Raw genomic sequence first — 15,899 nt, 5'->3', positions numbered from 1 at the left:
CTCACCTAATACAACTAATTAAGCTTACCAAATACACCTACAAAAGCTTGAATGCTGGTAGATAAACCCCTCCTACAGCTTGACGAGACAGAACACTGCTTAAAACGTGATGCTTGACTAATGCTCGAACATAAAAACTTGACTAATGCTTGTTGCTGGACAGAACAAGCTTAAAACTTCAAGCTTAGGTAGCGGATAATGGTTAAGAGCGTTGAATAACCTCTGCAGTGCAACTTTGACCTGAAATATAAGCTTATCTTCACTATGTGGTTTAGAGAATGACACTCAACTATGGTCCAAAAGTTAAATTATTTTCAAATTAACTATGGTAATAACTCTTCCATAAATATAATCATTTCTTTTTCCTCTCATCATTCTTCAACCACAGTATTCCTCAATTTCAATTCTCTATCTTAAAATCAAATTTATTATGTTAAGAAGTTACAATTCACATAATTCAACTTTGACTCCACAGCAAAATTTTTTATATAACCCCAAATGGTCATAAGAAAGGTACCACATGAAGATTAGGCACCCCAGCTAATTTAACCCAACTCAACACCCTAATGCTACCTAGGGATTTAGGGTGTCTAATCATCAGGTGAAATAAACTTGGGTGTCTAATCTACACAAACTACTATAAAATATATACGGTATTAATCAAACAATATATATATTTTCATTTATTTATTGAGTCAAAAGTAACGACATACTTACCAAACGGACAAATTTCCTCTTGAATAAATTCTTCGTCTTGATAAAAAAAAAAAAATTCACATAACTATGAATGGAATCTATGTATAATGACACGATACATAGAATACAGCCATGTGTCATTATGTATACAGTATACCAAGAGACTCAATGGACAAAAATAGCACTGGAAAATTCTCATCAAAAGGCTGTTTTTTTTTTGTAAATTCTATCTCAATTCTCATCATATCCCGAGTGACTTCTGACGGGAGTTGTTTAAATAATAATAATAATAATAACCATAATTTGACTTGCTATAAATCGTTCTACAATCACATTTATAACCTGTAATCCTCCTTCCTACTACACAACCACAACCTGTAAGAAATACGTTCTCAAATTAATTCGTATATAACTAATCCACCATTGTCGCCTACTCCAGCAAACTAGACGCTGGGATTAACTTGACATTCCCCAGATCAAACACAGGACGTCCGACGACAAGCCATCGCCCATAACTGGCCATTTGTACACTTGAGAGTTTTATTAATGGCCCACACTTCAATATACAATTCCACAGCCGTCAACCCCCATAAAATATTCTCTGAAAAATCACACAAATGAGGAAATTGTTTATATATTGCGTAAAAATCGGCTAAATACAATGGACCCCAAAACTTATAGACATCGTTGGCTAGAGACTGACACTTGGTTAATGAGATACGAAGTCTGGTAAATAATCCAGTCCTGTAAAAGACCCACGTGGTGCTACAGACGTTGACAGAATCGAACTATAATAGAACGCAATGGGCGAGATTAAACCACCCAATCAGCATGAAGAAGAGGAAATGAATGCTGTACAATACATAAAAAACATTAAGTTAACACTGCGATGCACTCCCTGTAAAAGAAGTAATTAATTAAGCTCAGAAACCCAATACCTGAATCAATATATATATATACAGCGAAGCCTCCTTATAATGAACACCGATCTAACCTCATCAGTGTCCGTTATAAGGAGGTTTTAATATATAACGGACTACCCTCTCTCTCGTGTAGTCTGCCATGTACTGTACTATTTTTCATATATAACAGACCACATAACATCTGGTCCATTATATACACACGATACTGTATCATATATCAACACATAAATATATAGTATGATCCAGTAGGCTTTATATATTACTTCAAATAGCTCTATATATTATCAAAGTTAATAAAAGAGTCACCTTCTTCTCAGTAATCATCAACGCCTCGACGTCGGAGCTCTGTATAAATACTCGGCCAACGCGTCATTGACCCGCTGACCCAGGAATAGAGACAACCCCAAGGGAAAAAATTAAAATTAAAAATGATAAAATTAACTAAACGGTTCCTAAGTAATTAATGCAACTGGTGGTTAGCGGGGAAACGACGCGGTTGGGCAATAGAATACAGAGCTCCGAGCCATGGGGGCCTATAGTCTTGGATGGTGCACAGGATGGAGTTTTTACTGCACATTAAAAAAAATAAATAAATGAATAAAATAATTAGCCCCATGAACTCCCCTCCCCCTTCACTATGACTGATCCGCTAACATAACCTGCACGTAGGTAGCCAATACAAGCCGCCGCCCAACACCCGGCCCCCCACCCCCCCCTTCTTAGCGTTGCAAGGGTCGCCACAGCTGCAGCAAGTCACCATAGCAAGGTGACCGCACGCAGTTGCACAGTCGCATCCCAGGGCACCAGAGAGTCAACAGTCAGGAGAACAAGACAATTCAGTAGTTTCGGTAGTTAAGTGTGTGTGTGTTTAACTCGACAATATTACCTAACTAAGCCCAGACACAATAGTTCTCGTGTTTAAGGTAGACTAAAAGCGATGTCTGGGCTCACGGTGATCCCTAATTGGGCCGCTTGATAGTCCGCTTTAATCTCAGGTTGTTTGGACTCCCTGTGGAGGTGTGAGGCCGAGACGATAAGGATTTTAACAGGATGGAGGAGGCAGGGAGGTCGTGTGTGAGAGAAGTAAGGGGGGAGGAGGGGCAAGGTGTGTGTTGTAACGAGGAGGAGGAGATTGGCGAGGGATGGGGAGCTGAGTTAATGATGAGGGAGGTGAGGATGTGTGTGTGAGACAGTACGAGGGGGGGGAGTAAGCATGTGTGGTGTGTGAGTGAGAGAGAAGAATGGTGCCCTGCGAGTGAGTACTGCGGCCCCCCCGTCGGCTGCATGCCTGCCTGACTGACTGGCTCTGCCTCGGCTCCATTACACCGCACTACAGCAACACTCCACAGCAACACAACAGCAACAACTGCCACGCCCTGTGCGCGTAGAAATACACATCAGCACATGGCCACTACAGTACAAAATACACACATTACTTCTCACTCTTACCGAACCTTAGGAATAGTAAAGTACTTTTTTGTGACCTTTCATGTCCATTTTATTTCCTAAGCATACAAAGTTAATGCACAATGACTAAGTGTAATTCTGACAAAAAAAATTCATTTGGAAAGCTTAATATATATATGAGACAATGTTGGTATAGAAGCTCCTAATATTACTGCCAACACACTTAGAACTATCTTGTCTGCATTCAACCATTTAACATTAGCCATAAAACACAGAGGTGATGGTGATAATGACCGAGGTTACCGCTACGCATTATCACCGCCCCGGTCGTTAACGGAACAAAAAGAATACGCGGTGATAATGGACTCTCCACCACCTCGTGTCCTTGTTAAGTGTAAAATTAAGAGAAAATTAACCAAAAAAACATCTTAAAATCCAATTATTCACTTTAATCTATTCTAAGGTAAACCAAAACTCTGGTGAAACAGGTGTAGGTGTGTGAGGGTAGGTGTGTGTGAGGGTGTGGGTGTGTGTGTGGGTGTGTGGTGGGAGGTGTGTGGGTGGGGTGTGTGTGTGGGTGTGTGAGGGTAGGTGGGTGTGGGGGGGTGGGTGTGTGAGGGTGGGTGGTGTGTGTGAGGGTGGTGTGTGTGGGTGTGGGTGGGTGGTGTGTGTGTGTGTGTGTGTGTGTGTGTGTGTGTGTGTGTGTGTGGTGTGGGTGTGTGTGTGTAATAGACAGTACACAACTAATGAGCAAAGGTGGGCCAACAGGTTGAAATATATACAGGTAATAAAATAACTGCTTCAATATCCTTTGCTCCTATCAGAGTTTAGGAGAAAAGACAACAATAGTCATCGTAGGCTCGACATGGGCTTGTCAGAGTGAGAGAGAAATAAAAGTAAATGGCCAATTGTTAATCTTCAAGAATGTCAAGGTAGAGTGGGATCCGTTCTTAATTTTATTGTCGCACGGGGCCCGATACGACGCAGCCTGCGAGGAAAGACGATAGCGGTCCCGGCAAATAAACGGACGTCACACTAGCGGCACCTACAATGGTCTAGGCCGCAGTATACGCGATAGACGGACCAAATCCCGTTAGCTTTACGTTACGGCTATCGTCTACGAGGCGGATAAATCTTTCCCGGTGGTTCATTCGCGGGCTGAGACGTATGGGACTGAGGCGCAGGTTAAGTAAGAGCGGACGATCCTGGTCGACACAAAACGGCCAATAATTACATAGAAACAATTCAAAAGTGGAAATTAAACTGTAAAATTAACTGAAAATTACCAAAGGTCTTTAAAACGTGGAACCCAATTAGACGTTAAACCTGCTCAAGTTAAATTAACATCCGAAAGTCCAAATAAACCTTCGAAAGTCCAAAATAAACCTTCGAAAGTCCAAAATAAACCTTTGAAAGTCCATATAAACCTCGAAAGTCTAGTTCAATCCTTGTTGTCTAAACTGCAAGTCCAAACCACTCTTACATCTTAACTAGACTAAAAAAAAGAAGAATGAATAGAAAGAAAATTGCATCTAGAAACCTTTATAAAATTCAAATAAAAAAAAAATCAAATTATAATATAGTATCCAGACATAAGTTCAGAAGTCTTGACAAATTAAACTATTATTATTATTATTGTTGTTTGTTTTTATAAGCTTGAATAATACAATAATCCTGGGACACATTAAGCACAGGTAAAATCATTAGAGCCAGTACCTGCCCAGTATGCCAATAGTACTGCAAATATCTGGACAGGGCAAGTGAGGGCCCATCTAGTTCCAGCGATGGGGTGGGGGGGGTGTGTTTACCCACGCCGCTGCCGCCTTTAGGGTTAGGGTGGTGGGTGGGGGAGGAGAGGTGAGGAGGAGGGGAGGAAGGAGCCAAGATGCTGATGTCCCACTGTAGCTCGATAGCGTTCCCTTCCTTACTCCATCGACCTGCGGAAATGATTCGTGCGTTAGTTTTGCCGTTGTCTTCGGACCTGCCAGAAACTACAACTGCTACTACCACCTCTAGAGTAAACCCTAGACCAGCCTGACTTACCACACCCAACCTAAGTACCCAAACAAAAGACAATCTGAGTAATGATTAATGGATACCATAATAAAATACGTCAATAATAATAAGCATAAAACACAATCTCAAAACACAATTACAAAATTGAATAGATTTAACCAATATTAGACTAATTCCTGTAACCCCAGGCCACTATTGGGAGCATTTTGTCTTATTGGGAGCATTTTGTCTGTTATTGTGAGCATTTTGTCTGTTATTGTGAGCATTTTGTCTGTTATTGTGAGCATTTTGTGTTATTGTGAGCATTTTGTCTGTTATTGAGAGGACTATTACTGGGAGATTATAAACTATGAACCTTAAGTAAAAAGGAAAGTTCGCTATATTGAGGGTTCGTTAGATGTTAAACCCCCATATAACGGAATGCATTGAGGGAAGTCTGCTATATCGAAGGTCTAATACACGCAGAAGCCCCCATCTACTTGGCAAGTTCTGGACAAAAATTAGTTTACGTATAAAATCGCAGTACAGTATGGGGACCCCTGAGCACACAGATTTGAATCTATTGTCCACAAGTCTGATTGGGTAATTAGTGGTCGTAATTAAGCTTGGAAGATTTTAATTAAATTTTAATGCTAATTACTCACTAACTATGGGTTTCCGAGGTGCGATTTAGGTGTTATAGTATTCTGAAGATAATTAATTAAACCTCATGTGACCACCACCACTCAGGACCCTACTTAGATTTAACCCAACTTCAGCCAATCCATCAGACAGACAGCAATGAACTTGGCCCATAAACTCACACAAGTTATAACGTTTTACAGCAAAAGTCTAAAAATCCGGACCACCCGAGAATCTGGACCTTTCAAAAACTCAAAGTTTTTTTTAGTTGGCTTTTGTGTGTACTGTATGTGCGCATGCGTGAGCGCCACAGCTGCACAGTGACAAGTGCCCACGCGGTCGCCACTTTAAAACGGGCAATCAAACTGTGACAATGTATGTAATTTTGAATCCTACTCTTTCCATTTACAGAGTACTGTACAAGCCCATAATAATGGCTCCTAAAGTAGATAAACTTCGTTGTGTGAAGAGAAAGAAGAACACGTTGAAATTGAGTGACAAACTTGAAATAATTAAGAAACTAGAATGTAATGTGAGCAATACTGTTCTAATGGAAACATACGACATTGGAAAGTCTACAATTTATGATATAAAAGAGGCAAAAAATAAAATTCTAGAATTCACAGCTTTTTCTTTAAAACTGCCCGTTTTGATAAATGAAGCAGGCTATATTTGCTAATGAATAAACTATCAAAATGTACCTGTTCATCTCTTCTTTATTCCTCCTTAAATTTGAATTTTAAAAGTACTGCCCGAGAATCCGGACCGACCCAATCCCCAAGCAGTCCGGATTTTTGGACTTCTACTGTATATTGTTGACTATTTATACTTATTTAACTGTTACATTATCATAGTTACTTACTCTTAGGTGATGAAACAGTAATGTCTGTGAAGAATATTCTGTTAATAAATATTGCTTCACTCACCATAAACTTGGCTGCATCTACCTGAGCCACTGGCCTCATTAAAGAAAATATCTCTATCACTCTACGGGCCGCACAAACACATGGCCTGGGCTGTGGGTTGGCCATGCCTGCATTAGGGAGTTGAATTATCAGGTAATACAAGCCGAGAGACCACAGGTAACTCTACCCCTCATTAATCACCTACACACGGCAAGGCAAGGGGGGGGGGGGGTTTTTTACCTGGAGCGTGACCTGGATCTCGACTTGCTGCGGGACTTGGACCGAGACCTTGACTTGGACCTGGAACGAGACCTGGACCGCGACTTGGAGTGGGACCTAGATCGGCCCATCTGCTGCTGCTGTTCCTCCTCTACGGCGGCCGACTCGTCCATCCCATTCTCCTTATCCTGTTTCTCGGGCGATTTTGATTGGCGCTCGTCTGGGGTGCGGGAACGGCTCTTGCTTCCAGAGTGTGACCTCGAACGAGAGCGTGAACGACTGCCGGACCTGACGAGAGGAAACAAAAAATAACTAAAATATACCGGTTACATAAATATATTTCACGCTTCTGGAACAATAAATAAAATATATTGGCTACATAAATATATTTCACACTTCAGAAAAATATCACAAGTTTTCAAGAATAATAAAAAATACTTGGATCTTTACCATGACAACCCAAAGCGTTTTACTTGTCTAAAGGGAACTAGACACGGAGACTAAATATAAAGATTAGACGTCTCTTGAGCATTGTAGCTGCAGCCCAACGCACACACACCTCCCACCCCAACACACACACATACACACACCTACCCCCCAACAAACACACACACAACCCACCCACCCCACCATACAGAGCTGGCACCATACTCCTACCTGGACCTAGAATGGCGCCTGCGTGACCTCGAACGAGACCGCGACCTCGAACGCGACCTCCGACTTCTCCTCCGCGACCTTGACCTTGAACGTGACCTCGATCGTGACCTGGAATTATCCCTGAATGTCAAAACGTTCAGGGGGGGATTAAAAGGCAGCTTTAGTAAACAAAAATAACACGGAGGTTCAGCGACGACTACACATGCTCATTATACAAAGGGGGTCTATAGGGGTGTTGGGGGGGGGGGTTACTTTTATAAATCTGAAGGACTATAACGGGGAATATTTAATACTAATAAAGTGGGTTGCCATAGTTTCCCGTCGATCTCCAGGTCGAGGTTACCCTGGGGCCTATAGTTGACTTATATATCAAAAGGCCCCCCCCCCCTCCCGTCGATGCACCGCACAACTTACGAAACGACGGAATCTTCGGAACAACCATTACCCTAATACTAACCCAACCTTACTTAACACTCATCTAACCTAACTTACCAAACACTAACCTAATCCGACCACCCTAACACGGCCAGCCTCAAATTTACGAAGGTTCGGTTACGAGAAAATTATACCCCACGACCAAATAAACCCAAGTTAAAAAATTTATAATCGCCATTTTCCTACAGTAATCACGTAAATACCAATATGACTCGCTAATTCCCTAAACACTCACGATGTTTTGAGTCGACCAATAGCCTTTTGACGAGGTTATTAAATCGACCAATAGGCTTTCGGCGTCTTGTTGTCATTCTCCTACCAACACCGCCTCTCACTCTGCTCCCTGTACGGTGCTGTGGACAGACGGACACGCACACGCAAGCACACACACGCAAGCACACACGCAAGCACACCCAATTGTCTCTACATCCAAATTTTCCTCATTAATTCACATATATTAATGATGTACAATAAAGCTGCAGAGAAATGAGAGAAAGTAGGGGCTGGACCTGAGGGAAAGTAGGGGCTGAACCTGAGAGAAAGTAGGGGCTGGACCTGAGAGAAAGTAGGGGCTGGACCTGAGGGAAAGTAGGGGCTGAACCTGAGAGAAAGTAAGGGCTGGACCTGAGGGAAAGTAGGGGCTGAACCTGAGAGAAAGTAGGGGCTGGACCTGAGAGAAAGTAGGGGTTGGACCTGAGAGAAAGTAGGGGCTGGACCTGAGAGAAAGTAGGGGTTGTACCTGAGAGAAAGTAGGGGTTGGACCTGAGAGAAAGTAGGGGCTGGACCTGAGGGAAAGCTTAAAGGCAATACATTTCCAGCTCCGCACGTGATGACTTGGAGGTGACGACCGTTGATATATTACTCTGGCATAGGGGGTGTTTATGTTTACAGACTGGAAAATAATACGACAGCGGAACTTTTACATTAACGGACAACATGGAAAGAAGTCCACACACACTCAATTCTCTCCTCACTCACTCATCAAAATCTATAGTTCCTGTACTAATACTGTACATGTGGGCCCCATAGATGCTGTAGTGTGGGGCCCCTAGTTCCTGTACTTAACATACTGGGCCCCATAGTTCCTGTACTAACATACTGGGCCCCATAGTTCCTGTACTTAACATACTGGGCCCCATAGTTCCTGTACTTAACATACTGGGCCCCATAGTTCCTGTACTTAACATACTGGGCCCCATAGTTCCTGTACTTAACATACTGGGCCCCATAGTTCCTGTACTTAACATACTGGGCCCCATAGTTCCTGTACTTAACATATTGGGCCCCATAGTTCTTGTAATGACATGCTAGGCCCCTAATTCCTGTAGTAACACATACTGGGCCCCATAGATGCTGTAGTATGGGCCCCTTAGTTCCCTGTCCAACAGAAAAAATAAATAATGACACTGTAATCTCACCACACATGGCTGCCCCCCCACCCACAGCCAATCCCCCAAAACGAGCAAAAAAAGAAGAAAAAAAAATCTAACTGCAAACGCTCATTAGACCAATCACAGGAGAAAGAGGAGCAGTTTCAAAGCGCCGTTTAGTATTGGGAAACGACCAATAGGATAATTTTAAAGGAAAAGATCACCGACAGGAGATAAATATCACACTCGGGATTTTTATTTGAAGATTATTGGATCCGTTGACTAAGCTCTGCTCACTTTAGGGTCCGAGTGAGACACCAGGTTTATAATCTCAGGCGTTTATTGTTTGAATCTTACGGCATTTGTTTAAATTTCAGGCGTTTATATAAAAATTTGTGGCGTTTATTGTATTTGTTGTTATTTAAGTCATTTCTGTGTTCTGGGTGAGGATCTGTATAGTATGTGGGTAGGTGGATGTATGTGGGTAGTGGGTGTATGAGGCTGAATGGATTGGTGGATGTATGTAAAAACTAGCCACATAGAGTAACCAAAAAGACGACAAACCTCACTCGGTAAATTATAGTTTCGTCGACGTAAACAAATAAATAAAATACTGCGGACAGAACAGAGCTTAAATCACCGCCATCTACAGTGACCTTCAAAAACACGACGACCGATCGGATGGTTAGGTTGAAATCTTACCATTAGGGGTGGGTGGCGATAATGATCAACAACCCAGATAACCCTAATGGCACCATCCGAACAGTGCCACTAACTACACTACCATGCCCTATATAAACCATTCACACACGGGCCCTACTAAAAAACCCCCACAGCCGCCGCCCACATTTACCGACGACAACGGATAATCTGGGCGACGGGTTTTAGTCTGTTTATCTAAAGCTCTCGCACGACACAACGACCTCACGAGTACCGTCTTCGCCGTCTGCGGTGTGGGGGCGTTTCCGGCCGGCCATAGCGGGCCATCTGTACGCGCAGCTCCCGGCCATCCAGGCGTCTACCGTCCATGGCTTCCATTGCGTCCTCTGCATCCCGCCGGTCATAATACCTGTTGGAGAGAGAGGGGGTACGGGGGGTTAAGGTAAGGCACATATTTACTGTTCAACCTACAGCTATGGGGGTAAGTGGGGGGGTGGGTGGGTAGGGGGTAGATGGGCGTATAGTCAAACCCCAATATAATGGATTATATATGGTAAGGAAAGTCCATTATATCGAGGGTCCATTGGATGTGAACCCCCACATAACAAACAATATGGAGAGAAGTCCATTATATAGAGGTCTCAGGATAATTATTGTAGTCATTTAATTTTGACGATGAAAATATTTTTGTAGGTTTTTTTTATTTTGAGGAATGTGAACTTAATTGGTGTTTAATTAATGATACAAGACTTTTAATGACTAGACTTAACCTAATCTAACCCAAACCAACCAAACCTAACTGAACCTGACCTGACCCAATCTAATCTAACCCAAACCAACCAAACCTAACTGAACCTGACCTGACCCAACCTAATCTAAACCAACTTGACCCAATCTGGTATTTTTGTATTAGTTCACACAACATTCCTGACCCAAATCTATTATCATATTCGAATAAAACGTCACATTCTAAGATATTTTTCCTCTACTGTATTACATTTCCGTCGCAAACGTATAATAATCGACACACAGTAGGCCAGATATTTCTCTATTTTCTTCCATTAAAATTCCGCCATTATCGCCTACCCAATCTCCCACTCAGATCAGTCCCTTCATAAATAGTCGTGTGTTCCCGTACACGTCATGCGCCCAATCGGAAGCATCTTTTATTGGCCACAAAATAAAATAAATCGTGGTTTCTGCTTTTACAATTTGCGGTATTTTAATTTTTGCCCCAATCAGATTCTACAGTAAAAGTCCAAAAATCCGGACTTTTCGAAAACTCAAACTTTTTATATTTAGCGGGCTTTTGTGGGTTATGTGAATGAATGGAGTTGCTTTAAAAAATTAATTTACATAATTCTAATAATAAAAGTAATTGTAAATTATAGGTAGCTAATTTTGTTAGTTTTGTAATTAGCTTGAACTGAAATGTAAAATTTGAGGCACTATAAATCTTTTGTGTGTGTGTGCATGAGTGAATGCCACAGCTACACAGCGACAACAAACAACCACACGATCGCCACTTTAAAACAAGCAATCAAACTGTGACAACGTATGTAATTTTGAGTCCTACTCTTTCCATGTACAGAGTATAGGCCCATAATAATGGCCCCTAAAGTAGATAAACTTCGTTGTGTGAAGAGAATGAAGAGCACATTGAAATTGAGTGACAAACTTGAAATAATTAAGAAACTAGAATGTAATGTGAGCAATGCTGTTCTAATGGAAACATACGACATTGGAAAGTCTACAATTTATGATATAAAAAAGGCAAAGAATAAAATTCTAGAATTCACAGCTTCTTCTGAGCCTTACATTAAAATTGCTGAAAGAAAAAGTTTACATTGGCCCAAATTAGAAAATCTTGATAAAGTGTTGCACGAATGGTTTTTGTTAAAACGATCAGAAGGTATGGCAATTTCTGGGCCGATGCTTATTGCCAAAGCAAAGTCTTTTAAGGAGCAAATGAACATTGAATCAGAGTGCGCATTTAGTGATGGATGGCTTAGGAATTTCAAGACTCGTCATGGTATTAGACAGTTTGTTTACATTTTTGTCTAGTGTTGACTTTATTTTTCTTTAAAACTGCCCGTTTTGATAAATGAAGCATGCTTTATTTGCTAATGAATAAACTATCAAAATGTACCTGTTCATCTCTTCTTTATTCCTCCTTAAATTTTAATTTTAAAAGTACTGCCTGAGAATCCGGAAAATCCGAAAATCCGGACCGACCCAATCCCCAAGCAGTCCGGATTATTGGACTTCTATTGTATAGTGATTTTGGGTCTGATATTTAGAAATTCTAAATTAATTGCTGACCATTGAAGTCTACGATGGTTGTCACTTCAATTGTGCCTTTGGGGGGGTCAAACAAGCCAAAGCATTGTTTAGACCTCCTGGTGTTTTCCCGACCTCAGTAAAGTGTCCTTTGGATAAGAACGAGTGTGAACGTCAATATCAACATAAGCAAGTTTGCGGATGACACCAAAATAGGATGGCAGATTAATTCAGGGCAGGATGCAGATGCATTACAGGAGGATCTAAATAAACTGCAGGGGTGGTCTGAGAAATGGCAAATGAAATTCAACACCAGCAAGTGCAGCGTACTTAATACTGGAAGAACAAATACTGACAATGTATACAGCCTTAACATCAACCTAGAGAAGTCGACTTGTGAAAGAGACTTAGGGGTACTTGTAAGCCCGGACCTACGGCCTAGAAAACGGTGCGTTAATGTTCAAAATAAGGCAAACAGAGTATTGGGTTTTATATCTAGAAGTACCAGTTACAAGAGTGCAGAGGTCTTATTGCAACTATGTCTCCCACTAGTCAGGCCGCACCACGATTATGCGGTTCAGTTCTGGTGCCCCTATTATAGAATGGATATCAATTCACTAGAGTCGGTGCAGCGAAGAATGACGAAAATGATTCCGGGACTTAGAAACCTTCCATATCAGGATAGGTTAAAGAAACTTAACTTGCATTCCCTAGAAAGACGAAGAGTGCGGGGAGATATGATAGAAGTATTTAAGTGGGTGAAAGGAATCAATAAAGGGGATACAGTGATCCCTCGGTTAACGATTTACCTTCCATAAGATTCTTAACTTCGGTTAACGAGCAATCCCTCAATTAACGAGTTTTTAACGAGCCGACTTGAACATGTTTTCGCTTGCATTTGGCGGTTCACCAGCTGTAGTATTAGTCCGCCAATACAGTAATCGGTTTTAGGGCTTAAATTCCTTACTATTTTAGTAAATATCAAGAAGTTTATACTATTCAATAATTTTAAAAGTTTAATATTTACTTTTTAAGTCATTTTAACAATTATTGAACATAATTGAAGGTAAAGAAACTAGTTTCTGGCGTGCCATCCAGCCTCTTAACACACCAGACAGGCGTAAGTCTCTCTCTGTTTTCACTGGAGGTAACATCTTGCTTGAGACTCTTCAACTAAATGCTTTTTTTCTGTTTCCAAGCAAATTATTGGCCATTTTGAAATATATTTTACATATTGACAATATATAATGCAGTGTTGATTTAAAGAAAATAATCTTGAAATACACCAAAAGAGCTAAAATTTTATGGGTGAAATGGTGCCATGGGGTGACTTCTCTTCCACCCCAATGCCTTCTCTTCTTCCTTCTCCTCCACCCCCATTCTAATTCCCATCATCATCATCATCCAGGAGCCTTCTACCTACACACCTCATAGTAAGTGAACTTTTCTACCTTTTTGTTGGATTTAGGCAATTTTCGGTGAGGTGGAACCAATTACCCAAATACCCATTGAAACAATGGTTTCGGTTAACGAGCAACCTGCTGGAACGAATTGTGCTCATTAACCGAGGGACCACTGTATAGATAAAGTTCTTATAATATCCGAGCAGGATAGGACTCGGAGCAACGGATTTAAGTTGGATAAGTTTAGGTTTAGGAGCGAGATAGGAAGAATACGGTTCACAAATAGGGTTGGTGGACGAGTGGAACAAGCTTAGCAACTTTGTAGTAAGTGCTGGAACGCTGGAAAGTTTCAAAAGGAGGCTGGATAGATTCATGGATGATGGAGAGTGGTAGTAACTCTCGACAGGCGGTCCGACTAATTACCCAAATGTAGCCGCAATGAAGTCAAATGATGGTCGTACAAGCGTAAATCGGGATGTGAATCACTTCTCGATTATTATTTGGTGTCATAAAGTAAAAAAAAAATTGGTAAACTTAATTTAATCTGAGTAGTGTTGTGTTAGGTTAGGTACATGCACGCGATTTATTAACTCAGATTAAATTAAGTTTACCAATTCTTTTTTTGACTTTATGACACCAAATAATAATCGAGAAGTGATTGGTAACCCGATTTATTCATCTAGGACCATTAATTGACTTCATTCCGGCTACATTTGGGTAATTAGTCGGACCCCCAGACCGATAGGGTAAGGAACAACAGTGATTCCATTATGGTGTAGGTCAGGTCAGGTCACGTTAGGTTAGGTCAGGTCAGGTCATTCCCCCAAAAAGGTTCCTAGTTATAACTTTCTATCAGTCGTGTGAACTATTATTAATTTACCGGTAATTTAAATAATAAACCAGACGCGTCAATAGTTATAAAATAAATATTCCTACGCCATTAAACACCATTAAATAGATATAATAAACTAATAATAATTAAAACAATGATAATAAACCATAAAAAAACCATAGAAGAATTAATAAAGTAATAAATTAAATACCAATATTATTCCTACGCCATTAAAAGACAATATAAATAACCACATATAATAAACCTTAATAAATTACTAAATAAAACAATGATAATAAGCCATAGAAGAATTAATAAAGGCATAAATAATAGAATAAAAAAGACACCGGCGCCATTAACTCACCTGACGAAGGCAAATCCACGACTCTCACGGGAGAATCTGTCTCTGGGGATGTACACGTCGCCTATCTCGCCATATTTCTCAAAGGAACGACGTAGATCCTCGGGTGTCGTCCTATAGGTCAAATTATCCACTTTAAGAGACGTCATGCCCTTGATGTCAGGAGGTCCGCGTCCGTAACTCATGGTTCCTGTGGTTATTTCGACGTTCCTGGAAGCTATATAGGGACTTGGGAACGTTTATTAGGGTGTCGTACGGGTTTTCCTTCACTAGGTAGGGGTATTAGATCACTCCGGCTGGTTTAACGCGGCACAGATGGATGATATAGGATGGATTATGGCGCGGCGTCCACCATCACATCTCCTCACCCCGACAATGTTCTATAAGTCCATAAGCTATTACCATCAGCGTCCTAGATTTAAAACAAAAGACAATCAAAACCCTCAATAAACTCTATATTCCATTAATATAAAGATTCAAACTCTTTAAAAATAATACTGAATCCTTTTAAAGAATTAACGCCATCTATAAATAAAATTAATAAGTTTGACAATTGTTTATTCTAACGTCTATAGCACTCTGGCTTGACCACATGCCGGGAGGTTTTGGCGGGAAGCGTCGAGCGCATGAGCGACCCAAGACGTAATGGCGGACTAATTTATCCTCTCCTTGGTTCATATCCATTAATTATCTCCAATAAATCCACAATTATATTTCCATTACACATAAATTAAAAAATTATTAACCTTAACACCAATATGAATACAATAAATGATTTTTGAGCATATGAGATCATTTTATTTTAATCTTAATATATTCTGATAAAAATAAATAACAATAAAAATAAATATAAGTATTTATTTTAATTTATTATAAGTTATAAAATTAGTAATATAAAATGTATATTAAATGTGGCGTGGTCTTATATATACTCCGCCCTCATATAACATTCAACTAAATATTATAAATAGAATAAATAAATAATTCATAAATTATAACTAATAAATAATTAAACAAATATTCATCAAAAGAATCTTCATAAAATAATAATAAAAATAATAATATCATTCCTGAATTCTACTCATTTCTTCATTATTAAGTAATTTAATTTAAT

The 15,899-nt window shown here is 40.3% G+C and overlaps 1 protein-coding gene across 4 annotated transcripts; it reads right to left on the bottom strand.

The window, feature by feature from the left end:
• Window positions 1–674: 674 nt before the first annotated feature.
• LOC121864890 (serine/arginine-rich splicing factor 2-like) lies at window positions 675–15,161 on the bottom strand. Of its 4 annotated transcripts, XR_006088681.1 has the most exons (6): window positions 14,789–15,161; window positions 10,184–10,318; window positions 7,445–7,564; window positions 6,809–7,075; window positions 4,743–4,963; window positions 675–2,995 (listed from the first exon to the last, which is right to left on the bottom strand). XR_006088681.1 is itself a non-coding variant. In XM_042364052.1 (5 exons), exons 1-5 carry the CDS (start codon window positions 14,968–14,970, stop codon window positions 4,951–4,953), a joined length of 717 nt encoding a protein of 238 aa, XP_042219986.1. In that variant the 5' UTR covers window positions 14,971–15,161; the 3' UTR covers window positions 3,694–4,950. The 4 variants fall into 4 exon arrangements, 3 of the variants coding, with proteins under 3 accessions (XP_042219986.1, XP_042219987.1, XP_042219988.1); XM_042364052.1 differs by lacking the exon at window positions 675–2,995 and having other exon boundaries at window positions 3,694–4,963; XM_042364053.1 differs by lacking the exon at window positions 675–2,995 and having other exon boundaries at window positions 3,694–4,963; window positions 7,445–7,552.
• Between the last annotated feature and the right edge of the window lie 738 nt (window positions 15,162–15,899).

The sequence above is a fragment of the Homarus americanus genome, unplaced genomic scaffold, assembly GCF_018991925.1.
Source record: "Homarus americanus isolate GMGI-L3 unplaced genomic scaffold, GMGI_Hamer_2.0 scaffold27262, whole genome shotgun sequence".
NCBI lineage: Eukaryota > Metazoa > Arthropoda > Malacostraca > Decapoda > Nephropidae > Homarus > Homarus americanus.
The sequence above is the reverse complement of the archived record's forward strand: the minus strand, read 5'-3'. Positions and strand labels throughout refer to the sequence as shown.